The sequence below is a fragment of the Salmo salar genome, chromosome ssa26 (assembly GCF_905237065.1).
Source record: "Salmo salar chromosome ssa26, Ssal_v3.1, whole genome shotgun sequence".
Classification (NCBI taxonomy): Eukaryota; Metazoa; Chordata; class Actinopteri; order Salmoniformes; family Salmonidae; genus Salmo; species Salmo salar.
Window position 1 is genome coordinate 35,885,001 of NC_059467.1, and position 13,315 is coordinate 35,898,315.

At 44.3% G+C, this 13,315-nt stretch overlaps 1 protein-coding gene across 3 annotated transcripts in view; it reads left to right on the forward strand.

Moving 5' to 3' along the window:
• Nucleotides 1-13,315, forward strand: part of LOC106591065 (ADAMTS-like protein 3) — a 251,145-nt gene that overhangs the window by 85,913 nt on the left and 151,917 nt on the right. For all 3 annotated transcript variants that reach the window (XM_045708303.1, XM_045708304.1, XM_045708306.1), the window contains exons 4-6: nucleotides 2,682-2,809; nucleotides 12,242-12,287; nucleotides 12,988-13,224. In XM_045708303.1, the coding sequence (XP_045564259.1) occupies nucleotides 2,682-2,809; nucleotides 12,242-12,287; nucleotides 12,988-13,224 (411 nt within the window). The remainder of the gene's footprint in view (nucleotides 1-2,681; nucleotides 2,810-12,241; nucleotides 12,288-12,987; nucleotides 13,225-13,315) is intronic.

Below are 13,315 nucleotides of genomic sequence, written 5' to 3' on the forward strand. Positions count from 1 at the left end.
AAACAGCCATGCAATAACAGCTGTTTAATAACAGCCATACAATAACAGCTGTTTAATAACAGCCATGCAATAACAGCTGTATAGTATCAGCCATGCAATAACAGCTATTTAGTAACAGCCATGCAATAACAGCTGTTTAGTATCAGCCATGCAATAACAGCTGTTTAGTATCAGCCATGCAATAACAGCTGTTTAATAACAGCCATGCAATAACAGCTGTTTAGTAACAGCCATGCAATAACAGCTGTTTAATATCAGCCATGCAATAACAGCTGTTTAATAACAGCCATGCAATAACAGCTGTTTAGTATCAGCCATGCAATAACAGCTGTATAGTATCAGCCATGCAATAACAGCTATTTAGTAACAGCCAGGCAGTTACAGCTGTTTAGTATCAGCCATGCAATTACAGCTGTTTAGTATCAGCCATGCAATAACAGCTGTTTAGTATCAGCCATGCAATAACAGCTGTATAGTATCAGCCATTCAATAACAGCTATTTAGTATCAGCCATGCAATAACAGCTGTATAGTATCAGCCATTCAATTACAGCTGTTTAGTATCAGCCATGCAATAACAGCTGTTTAATAACAGCCATGCAATAACAGCTGTTTAGTAACAGCCAGGCAGTAACAGCTGTTTAATAACAGCCATGCAATAACAGCTGTTTAATAACAGCCATGCAATAACAGCTGTTTAGTAACAGCCATGCAATAACAGCTGTTTAGTAACAGCCATGCAATAACAGCTGTTTAGTAACAGCCAGGCAGTAACAGCTGTTTAATAACAGCCATGCAATAACAGCTGTTTAATAACAGCCATGCAATAACAGCTGTTTAGTAACAGCCATGCAATAACAGCTGTATAGTATCAGCCATGCAATTACAGCTGTTTAGTAACAGCCATGCAATAACAGCTGTTTAGTATCAGCCATGCAATAACAGCTGTATAGTATCCGCCATGCAATTACAGCTGTTTAGTAACAGCCATGCAATAACAGCTGTATAGTATCAGCCATGCAATTACAGCTGTTTAGTATCAGCCATGCAATAACAGCTGTTTAGTATCAGCCATGCAATAACAGCTGTATAGTATCAGCCATGCAATTACAGCTGTATAGTATCAGCCATGCAATTACAGCTGTATAGTAACAGCCAGGAAGTTACAGCTGTTTAGTAACAGCCATGCAATAACAGCTGTTTAGTATCAGCCATGCAATAACAGCTGTTTAGTATCAGCCATGCAATAACAGCTGTATAGTATCAGCCACGCAATAACAGCTGTTTAGTATCAGCCATGCAATAACAGCTGTATAGTATCAGCCATGCAATTACAGCTGTTTAGTAACAGCCAGGAAGTTACAGCTGTTTAGTAACAGCCATGCAATAACAGCTGTATAGTATCAGCCATGCAATAACAGCTGTATAGTATCAGCCATGCAATAACAGCTGTATAGTATCAGCCATGCAATTACAGCTGTTTAGTAACAGCCAGGAAGTTACAGCTGTTTAGTAACAGCCATGCAATAACAGCTGTATAGTATCAGCCATGCAATAACAGCTGTTTAGTATCAGCCATGCAATAACAGCTGTTTAGTATCAGCCATGCAATAACAGCTGTATAGTATCAGCCATGCAATAACAGCTGTATAGTATCAGCCATGCAATAACAGCTGTTTAGTATCAGCCATGCAATAACAGCTGTTTAATAACAGCCATGCAATAACAGCTGTTTAGTAACAGCCATGCGATAACAGCTGTTTAGTAACAGCCAGGCAGTAACAGCTGTTTAGTAACAGCCATGCAATAACAGTCGTTTAATAACAGCCAGGCAGTAACAGCTGTTTAGTAACAGCCATGCAATAACAGTCGTTTAATAACAGCCATTTAATAACAGCTGTTTAATAACAGCCGTGTATTAACAGCCGTGCAATAACAGCTGTGTAGTAACAGCCATGTAATAACAGCTGTTTAATAATATTAGACATCCCTATTTTCATCTTCTGAAATCCATGATCATGCTCACTGAGGGTTTTGCGAAAAGGTATTTCCATAGAATATGCTGTTACCTTCCTCCTTTAGTAGTCCAGTACAATTCCAAGGCCCAATCCAAGACCCCTACGCGATATGCACTTGTGGAGATCTGAGACGATTTGATTGGTAAAAGCCATGTATGGAAACTTCCCCCCCGCCTATCAGAGGGCACATTGGAGCTATTTCCAAATTGCTTACATCTGTCTAATCCTCTCTGATCTCCACAAGTGCATAGGGCATAGGGTCGATTTGGGTTTAGGCCCAAGTGATCTAGACAAGCAGTTTGGGATTAGGCCCTTGTGATTTAGAAAAGCAGCTTGGTTCTCTTGTCATAACAACATGGTGTTGGAATGACAAGCAGCACCTGTGTTTCTAACCCCTCAGAGTTGTGTGGGTCTTGTGGTGTTTGGTCAAAAAGCAAAAGACACATTTCCAGGGACTGTAAGAAAAATCGGATTATTTTTCTTCAAGCTTCCAAATTCGGCCAAGGCTACCCCCCCAATTCACTACAATAACACACAGCAACACGGTTTTTGTGTGTATGTGTGTGTGCTTATTTGTGTGTGTGTGTGTCTGTGTGTGCGTGTGTGTGTGCGTGTGCGTGCATGTGTAAGGTATACTCTAACCTCTTTCCCCTCTCTCTCGCAGGCGTCTCGTATGACTGGATCAGATGAGCACGGGGACAGTGGCTGGGATGCATGGGGCACCTGGAGCGACTGCTCACGCACCTGTGGAGGAGGGGCCTCTTACTCTCTACGCAGGTGTCTCAACGGAGGGTCAGTATCACACACACACATTCGTGGGGAGGATGGGAGGTTATATCCTGGGGAGGATGGGAGGTTAGATCCTGGGGAGGATGGGAGGTTAGATCCTGGGGAGGATGGGAGGTTATAACCTGGGGAGGATGGGAGGTTATATCCTGGGGAGGATGGGAGGTTAGATCCTGGGGAGGATGGGAGGTTATAACCTGGGGAGGATGGGAGGTTATAACCTGGGGAGGATGGGAGGTTATAACCTGGGGAGGATGGGAGGTTATAACCTGGGGAGGATGGGAGGTTATATCCTGGGGAGGATGGGAGGTTATATCCTGGGGAGGATGGGAGGTTATAACCTGGGGAGGATGGGAGGTTATATCCTGGGGAGGATGGGAGGTTATATCCTGGGGAGGATGGGAGGTTATATCCTGGGGAGGATGGGAGGTTAGATCCTGGGGAGGATGGGAGGTTATAACCTGGGGAGGATGGGAGGTTATAACCTGGGGAGGATGGGAGGTTATATCCTGGGGAGGATGGGAGGTTAGATCCTGGGGAGGATGGGAGGTTATATCCTGGGGAGGATGGGAGGTTAGATCCTGGGGAGGATGGGAGGTTATAACCTGGGGAGGATGGGAGGTTATATCCTGGGGAGGATGGGAGGTTAGATCCTGGGGAGGATGGGAGGTTAGATCCTGGGGAGGATGGGAGGTTATAACCTGGGGAGGATGGGAGGTTATAACCTGGGGAGGATGGGAGGTTATAACCTGGGGAGGATTGGAGGTTATATCCTGGGGAGGATGGGAGGTTAGATCCTGGGGAGGATGGGAGGTTATAACCTGGGGAGGATGGGAGGTTATATCCTGGGGAGGATGGGAGGTTATATCCTGGGGAGGATGGGAGGTTATAACCTGGGGAGGATGGGAGGTTATATCCTGGGGAGGATGGGAGGTTATATCCTGGGGAGGATGGGAGGTTATATCCTGGGGAGGATGGGAGGTTATATCCTGGGGAGGATAGGAGGTTATATCCTGGGGAGGATGGGAGGTTATATCCTGGGGAGGATAGGAGGTTATATCCTGGGGAGGATGGGAGGTTATATCCTGGGGAGGATGGGAGGTTAGATCCTGGGGAGGATGGGAGGTTATAACCTGGGGAGGATGGGAGGTTATAACCTGGGGAGGATGGGAGGTTATATCCTGGGGAGGATGGGAGGTTAGATCCTGGGGAGGATGGGAGGTTATATCCTGGGGAGGATGGGAGGTTAGATCCTGGGGAGGATGGGAGGTTATAACCTGGGGAGGATGGGAGGTTATAACCTGGGGAGGATGGGAGGTTATATCCTGGGGAGGATGGGAGGTTATATCCTGGGGAGGATGGGAGGTTAGATCCTGGGGAGGATGGGAGGTTATATCCTGGGGAGGATGGGAGGTTATATCCTGGGGAGGATGGGAGGTTATATCCTGGGGAGGATGGGAGGTTATAACCTGGGGAGGATGGGAGGTTATATCCTGGGGAGGATTGGAGGTTATATCCTGGGGAGAGGGGAGGTTATATCCTGGGGAGGATGGGAGGTTATAACCTGGGGAGGATGGGAGGTTATATCCTGGGGAGGATGGGAGGTTATATCCTGGGGAGGATGGGAGGTTATATCCTGGGGAGGAGGGGAGGTTAGATCCTGGGGAGGATGGGAGGTTATATCCTGGGGAGGATGGGAGGTTATATCCTGGGGAGGATGGGAGGTTATATCCTGGGGAGGAGGGGAGGTTATATCCTGGGGAGGATGGGAGGTTATATCCTGGGGGGGATTGGAGGTTATATCCTGGGGAGGAGGGGAGGTTATATCCTGGGGAGGATGGGAGGTTAAATCCTGTAAATCATTAGATGTTACAGTTTACATTCTCTTTACAGAGCAACAGTTTGAAGGGTCAACTTTATGGGAGAAGAGCTGCCAGTCATTCACATTATATCCAATCTATGACACATTGCATCCCAATGGTAGTGAGTTTACTCCTGGTACTACACGCAGACGCATACAGACAAACAGACAGACACACAGACACACGTACACACACACATCCCTCCTAGCACAACATTGGTATTATTCTCCATTGTTCTGAACACTACTCAACCAGTGCATCACCTTAGTGTTGGGAAATTACTCTACTCTCTGCCAAAATCATACCCATGTGGCTCAGTTGGTAGAGCATGACAATGTCAGGGTTGTGGGTTCAATTCCCACAGGGGATCAGTACGAAAAAGTATGAAAATGTAAGCACTCACTACTGTAAGTCGTTCTGGACAAGAGCGTCTGCTAAATTACTATAATGTGAAGAAAAAAAGTAAAATGGTTTACAACAGCACAAATATAAAAATACACATAAAATGATAGAGCTACTAAACAGGGTTAATTGGCAACAGTGATTAATTAATCCTGTATCCATTTATAATAGAAACAGGGAGAAGACAATTACACACACACACACACACACACACACACACACACACACACAGTATTGACCTTTGGACGGATTCAGGGGAAATTTTATTACCCTGCTCTGTCAAATTGGGATCATCGTTGCTCAATTGAATGTTTCCTGTGTGTTAAGAGTGGTGCTCAGAGGGGTGTAGGGTTACTGATGGGACACAGATGTATATCTTTCCTTTTTAACGTCCCTCTCTTTGGCCTTTCAAAGACATTGACAAGGGTATGTTGTGTTAATGCAATAGGAAGTGGTGTTACTGTTGTTTATGTTACTTTTTGACATAGTTCTGCTACGTCCCAAGTGATACCCGTTTCGCTACGCAGTGCATTCCTTTTTACCAGACTTTGGGCCCTGGTCAAAAGTAGTGCACTATAGACGGGTTAGCTGACAACGTTACGAAAACGATACACATGCTTCAATGGGGCAGAAGTCTGTGTGTTGAGCTAAGAGGTCGTGGGGGCATCTAAGCCCTCGTGGGTCATTTAAGCCCTGAATGATGCCAGACAGACAGCTCTGTCTCCCAGGTTGCGTGCCGCACCCAAGCCCACAGCCAATCGCATGCAAGCAACAACACAGCTAACTTGGTTAGTAGTGTTAGTGAACTAGCTAGCTAGTTAGCTAGGTAGTGTTGTTAGCTAGATAGCTAGCTAGTTATCTATGCTGGTTGTTAGCTTGCTTAACTTATATGTTTATAATTGTAAGGTACACTTCATGTTTTACAGAGTGGGTGAGCTCCATTCCTGACAGGCTGATCAGATTACATTTCAGCATCAGACTTTGATCTGATTCAATAGCAGCCTCAGACTTTGATCAGATTCAATAGCAGCCTCAGAGGCTGAAAAGTCAGGATTCTGCCTAGTAGGCTGTTTCATAGGTAAAGCTCCTTGCAGACAGATTAGCAGTCAGTGCATTATGTATATGATCAAGTGTGGGTGCGCTCTGTTAGTGGCAGGCTGATCAGATTCAATAGCAGCCTCAGAGGCTGATAAGTCAGGACTGAAATTTAATCTGATCAGCCTGCCAGGAATGGAGCTCACCCACTGTAAATGTACATTTTATCCACGAAACATGAAGTGTCCCTTATAATTATACACATACAGTATAAGCTATGCAAGCTAACAACCAGCATAGATAACAAGCTAGCTAGATAGCTAACAAGACTACCTACCTAACTAGCTAGCTCACAATACTAACCAAGTTAGCTGCGTTCTTCCTTGCATGAGATTGGCTGTGGTTTTGGGTGTGCCATGCAGCCTGGGAGACAGGGTTGCCTGTCAGGCATTGTTCAGGGCTTAAATGCCCCACGAGCACATTGCAGTCAACACAGCAACATGTACTGTAGCGCGCGGGACTTGTCGTCACGAATGTGCAAAAAAATATATATTTAAGTTCGTTCAAACATGTCAAACGTTGTATAACATAACTCTTTAGGGCCTTTTTCAACCAGAGCTTCAATAATATTCAAGGGGGACGATTGCATTGTCTTACTATACGTTTCGAAAGGGGAGGGTAGCCATGGGCGCCCGCGTCATAGTAGTAAATGGCCCTCCCCCTGTGACCAACTTCCAAAGCCTCTCTTTCGGTCAGTTTGTACCATAGAAGACTCAAACCACTTTGTAAAGACTGGTGACATCTAGTGGAAGCCTTAGGAAGTGCTCAATTAATCCTAATTTACGGTGTGTTTTATAGGCAAAGTGCTGAAGGTGAGTCCACAAATCAGATTTCCACTTCCTGCATGGGATCTGTCTCGGGGTTTTGACTGCCATATGAGTCCTGTTATACTCACAGACACCATTCAAACAGTTTTAGAAACTTTAGTGTTTTCTATCCAAATCTACTAATTATATGCATATCCTAGCTTCTGAGTTTGAGTAGGAGGCCGTTTAAAATGGGCACGTATTTTTTTCAAAATTCGCTGTCCTTAAGGAGCAATAAGAGGTTATACTCACAGACACCATTCAAACAGTTTTAGAAACTTCAGAGTGTTTTCTATCCAAATCTACTAATAATATGCATATTCTTGTTTCTGGGCAAGAGTAGTAACCAGTTTAAATCGGGTACTTTTTTTTCATCCGGCCGTGAAAATACTGCCCCCTATCCTAAACAGGCTAGCTGACTAATAACTGTAATGATGAATTTGAGAGACAAGTGATTATTGTGCAATTTTATTTATGTTTTCAATAAATATTGGATACGAAATATAGTTTACATGTTATCAACAATCTAACATGCTGACAGCACTGCTCGCGTTGCGTGCGCTAGCATTGCAAAATAAATGTGCACATACATGTTATTCAGTCATTCATCCAAACTGTTTGCGCGCATCAACAAGTGTCTGTGTAGCTAGATGCTAAAATAGAACTTGATTCTCCTCATTGGTTTTTAGGAGCATATCCCTACATGGGTGATTGAAAAATGAATGAGGTCCACACTCCAGTCCAGTTGGTTACAGTAATGCACCTTAAAGTTGGTTGCCAACTGCCATATAAAATCCACAGAAGAAGAAGAAGAACGAGAAGAGATTACCAGAAACTAACTAGGATTCCCCTTTTATCTGTGAATTAATTGTTGAAGTAGAGAACACACAATTTTGTGTGACTCAAAATTGGTCCACATTCTACAAAGATCCAGCAAAAAAAGGACATTGTATATTTCAGGTAAAATAACAACCCAATGTTTATATCCCAGGACAAATTAGCTAGCATCAGTAAACTAGCTAGCTAAATGTGAATTAATGTTTCATATGTGTTTTGACCTGTCCCCAAATGAATATAGTTGGTTCAGAGTGCATTTTGATATTTCAACCTGCGTGTCCTGATCGCGTCTGGTGGGGATAGACAAACTCAACATGCACACGATGGCGCATGCAGACACATGCGTGGAGCCGGTTGTGTTATCATGTAAGCAAATCCTGTTTGTTTTGCCCCATAGTTGCGCATGCATTGCTTTTGTTTCTAAACAACCAACCTGTCTATAGGGAGTACATACAGTACCTTCAGAAAGTATCCATACCCCTTAACTTATTATTAGAATAACAAAATATATGGGGGATAATAAAAATTATGAGGCTATATACAAGGAAAATGGGTATCAAGTAGTTGGGGTGATTGATCGAGGTAATATGTACTTTAAGGTTTGATTAGGTGATTGATTGAAGTACTATGTACATGTAGGTAGAGCGTAAAAATCTGAAAGTCCAGGTAGCCGTTTAATTAACTATTCATCAGTCTGATGGCTGTTGGGTAGACTTGGTGCTCCGGTACCTCTTGCCGTGCAGTAACAGAGAGAACATACTGCAGACGCTGAATATCCCTCTGAGCATGGTGAAGTTATTAATTACACTTTGGATGGTGTATCAATACACCCAGTCACTACAAAGATACAGGCATCCTTCCTAACTCAGTTGCCGGAGAGGAAGGAAACCGCTCAGGGATTTCACCATGAGCCCAATGGTGACTTTAAAACAGTTCCAGAGTTTAATGGCTGTGATAGGAGAAAACTGAAGATGGATCAACAACATTGTAGTTACTCCATGCTTGTACAGAATAAAAATATTCCAAAATATGCATCCTGTTTGCAAAAAGGCAGGCACTAAAGTAATACTGCAAAAAATGTGGCAAAGCAATTCTCTTTTTGTCCAGAATACAAAGTGTTATATTTCGGGCAAATCCAATACAACACCTTACTGAGTAACACTCTCCATATTGGCTGCATCATGTTATGGGTATGCTTGTAATTGTAACGCTGTAATCTGCAAGTCAGGAAGCAAGTTCAGGGAGTGAAAACATTTAATAAATAAATGAAACAAACACGTAACACAAACTGCGCACCGACATGAAACAGGAACAGATACAATGACGACTGGGGAAGGAACCAAATGGAGTGACATATATAGGGCAGGTAATCAAGGAGGTGATGGAGTCCAGGTGAGTGTCATAATGCGCAATTATGCGTTACGATGGTGACAGGTGTGGGCCATGACGAGCAGACTGGTGACCTAGAGGCCAGAGAGGGAGCACACGTGACAGTAATTGTTCATGGTAAAGTTTTTCAGGATAAAAAAGAAACGGAATGGAGCTAAGCACAGGCAAAATCCTAGAGGAAAACCTGGTTCAATCTGCTTTACACCCTCATTAAAATGCTAATCAATTTATAACATTTTTGACATGCGTTTTTCTGGATTTATTTGTTGTTATTCTGTCTCTCACTGTTCAAATAAACCTACCATTAAAATTATAGACTGATCATTTCTTTGTCAGTGGGCAAACGTACAAAATCAGCAGGGGATCAAATACTTTTTTCCCTCACTGTATAGGGGTGTTTTGGTAATGGGAATTGTGGGTAGTTGTCTCCTGTTTAGTGTCTATGCACCTGATTAGGACTGTTAGTGTCGTTCGTTGTGTTTTGTATACGTGTTTTGTTTGTTTTTCCTTCTTTTCACAATTAAAGAAGATGAGTATACATTTTCCCGCTGCACCTTGGTCCACTCATTACGACACCCGTTACAATGGGTGAGAAAATAAATCAATTTAATCAAAATAAATCAAGGGGTATGAATACCCTGAAGGTACTGTATGCACTATATACAGTAGGGAATATGGTGCCATTTGGGTGGCCATATCTGTAAGTCTTTAGGGGTTGTTGGATGAGATAACAATTATTCCAGTTCACCAATCAGATTATTTTCCCCAAAAGTAGTGCACTTTATAGGTAGTAGTGTACCATTTGAGACACAGCCTCAGACCTCTGTCCTGACTTCCCTTCATTGATTAAATGAGTGTAGAAGTGTGGAAGTGATTGTGGGCTTGATTTGCCTGCGTCCCCTACAGGGAGATTTCCACAGTAATTTGAGCAATATCTCCCTTTCCCTGCATCAGCCAACACACCTGCTGGAGCACACTGGGATTGTGTGTGTGTGTGTGTCGGGTGTCAGGGTTAAGCCAGCAGAGAGCTGCCTGTGGAGTTGAAGGGGAACATAGAAAGACTGCAGAGAACACCTTAAGTCTACTGTAATCTCTTTCTCCCTGCCCCACTCCAGCTTACTCCAGACATAACACACACACACACACACACACACACACAGAGAGATACACAGACAAACTGGGGTAGTGTCTGGCCCCATGTTGCTCTTGGACGTCAGACGCTGTGTGCCCAGCGCCTTGCCTTCTCTAAGGCCCCTTCCCCCCCAGACTCCTGCTAACTTCATCTGTCCTTATAGAAACATCCAGTGACTGGGAGGAAATATCTGTCTAGGAATATCTGTCTAGACTTGAATTAGAGCAGTGCTGTTCTTTTCAATCCCGGTCCTGGAGAGCTGCAAGGTATGCAGGCTTTTGTTCCTGCCCAGCACTTACACAACTGATAATGCTAGATTTGGTTTACTCTGTTAGACACGCTCCGGGGTGAAGTTTGCCACTAGGTAGAGATCTAGGATCAGTTTCCCGTCCCCTTAACCTTAACTATTAGTGGAGAAAACGCAAAACTGACCCAAGATCAGTGTCAAGGGGCAACTTCACCCTACACCATTAGACACAGTGCTGCCTATCCTTCCTCATGTCTGTGGACTTCAGACATTTTTGCTCTCTGTTTGTCCGCTAGAAGACAAATAGCCACCTCATAGACATTCCTAGACCCTGAAAGCATGGTCTACACACAGCCGTGTGTAGTGTGTGTGTGTGTGTGTGTGTATGTGCGTGTGCTTGTGGCTCTGCGTGCATGTCCGTGTGTGTGTCCGCGTATGTCTGTATGCATGTGTATGTGCCTGTCTCCAGCCTATACGTATAACCCAGTGTGGATGAGTGATTCATCTCGATGGGGGAAAGCCATTAATTGGTTCGTTAAGACAGAGACATTCCTACTCTGCCTCGGTGCCTGCTTTTCCTTGGAGCAGGCTGAATGGCCGTAGTGTGGTCTCCAACTCCCCTTTCACCCTAATGGACGATTAGACTGAAGCTTTTTAACATCCGCTTTGCATCCCAAATGGCATCCTATTCCCTATGTAGTGTACTACTTTTGACCAGGGCCCATAAGGCTCTGGTCAAAGTAGTGCACTGTGTAGGGAATAGGGTGCCATTTGGGGCATTGCCCCGAACTAATGAGCTGCTACCAGTTTAGACCAATGTTATTCTACCCCCGGGGGTGAGAATGAGAAATGTGGCGAAGTGGAAGTTAACACACACTGGTTGATGGGCTGCAGTTATCGTTTCTAACAAGGTGGAACAGATTTTGTAGCGTGTCCATACGGTGTAGGAAGGGGGAGGGAATGGAGTGTTACGCTGTGGTGGATTTCAGACGAGGCAGGAGTTGGTTTTGACAGAGTGAGGTGAACCGATTAGTGTGTGAGTGTGGGCGGGTGTCAGAGTGTGTGTGTGTGTGTGTGATGTGTGTGTGTGTGTTTGTTGTGTGAGAGAGGTTGATTTGCTTGTTTAAGCCCAGAGGGGGTCCTGAGACGGTCGTTGGCTCGATGAGATCTGATCGTTGTCAGGTGAAGCGTGGTTTGGTCTGACAGGTGTGTGTGTGTGTGTGTGTGTGTGTGTGTGTGTGTGTGTGTGTGTGTGTGTGTGTGTGTGTGTGTGTGTGTGTGTGTGTGTGTGTGTGTGTGTGTGTGTGTGTGAGACAGGCAGCTATAATTCAGGATGAACTATCTGTCAGTCCTGATTTGACTCCAGCCACGATCCTCCAGACTCACAAAGGTGTAACTCCTGAGCCTTTCCAAGAAACGAACAAAACACCACTGTTGTTGTAGACGTTTCTGTTTAATGGTGCATTTCTTTGTTACAAAACAGATTTCCCTGAGGGATATTAGGCTATTCCATTATACATGTTTGATATGGTGTATGTTCTATAGCTTTCCCATCACAAATAGATATTTGTATTAACCATTACACTCAAGCCCAAACCATTTCCTTGTAAACTGTTGGTTTCAATTAGTACTAACAATTTTGGTTTGTTATTTTGCATTGCTTTGTAGGAACTGTGAAGGCAAGAATATCCGCTACAGAACGTGCAGTAACATGGTAAGTCTAGTCTACGGTATGAAGCCTCAACAGACTACAACAGAGTCATTTCTAAAGCTTATGAATGTAACACATATAACTTGTTATTAGTCCTATTCCAGCTTGTAACTAGTAATACATAGTTATACCTTTTCTATTCCAGCTTATAACTTTGCTGGTAACAGTGAGAAGCACTGGGTCAATATTGTCAGTCACCACTGTATTTGACAGTCATGTTCTGCACTGTGGGTGACCTCATGGTAAAATCATATGTTCCATCAATGAACAGAAGGAAACAACCTCCATCTCATATCAACTCCAGACATGCCTTCAGTCTATTCTCAGCAGCGGAACCACAGTCGTTCTCACAGCATTTTAATCAAAGATAGACTAGTCTTTACTGTTTCTATTACTGTATTGAAGTGGTTTGTGTCTGGAATGTATTGCAGACAAGCTATGATTTCAGTCATGACCAGTGGGATGAGTTCCCAGCATAATATTTACACCACGGCTCCCGGTGTGAAAGAGATGGATATAAACAAAGCAAGAGAGAGAGAAACACTTGACTTTATGAAGTCCTATCCATGTAGTTCAATGAGAAAAAGAGGGAGGGAGGGAGAGTGTGTGTGTGTGTGTGTGTGTGTGCACGTAAAGCAAGGCCTAAGGAGAGACTTATCCTTCTCTATCTTCCTTTTCTTTCCTCTCCTCCCTTCTTCCCCAGGACTGTCCCGTCGAGTCGGGAGACTTCCGAGCCCAGCAGTGCTCCGCCCACAATGACATCAGGTACCAGGGCATGGTCTACGAGTGGATTCCCGTGCCCTATGAACCCTCGGCGGCGTGCGCCCTGCGGTGCCAAGCAAGGGGGAGGAGCCTAACGGTGGAGCTGGCACCTAAGGTTCTAGACGGAACACGTTGCCGGGCCGACGCCCTGGATATGTGCATCAGTGGGGTCTGTCAGGTGAGATACTGACTGACTGAGTGATTGTTTGGATGGATATTATAAAGCACTTTTCCAGATGCTCAAAGTCAGGGTCGTGCACAGACCTTTC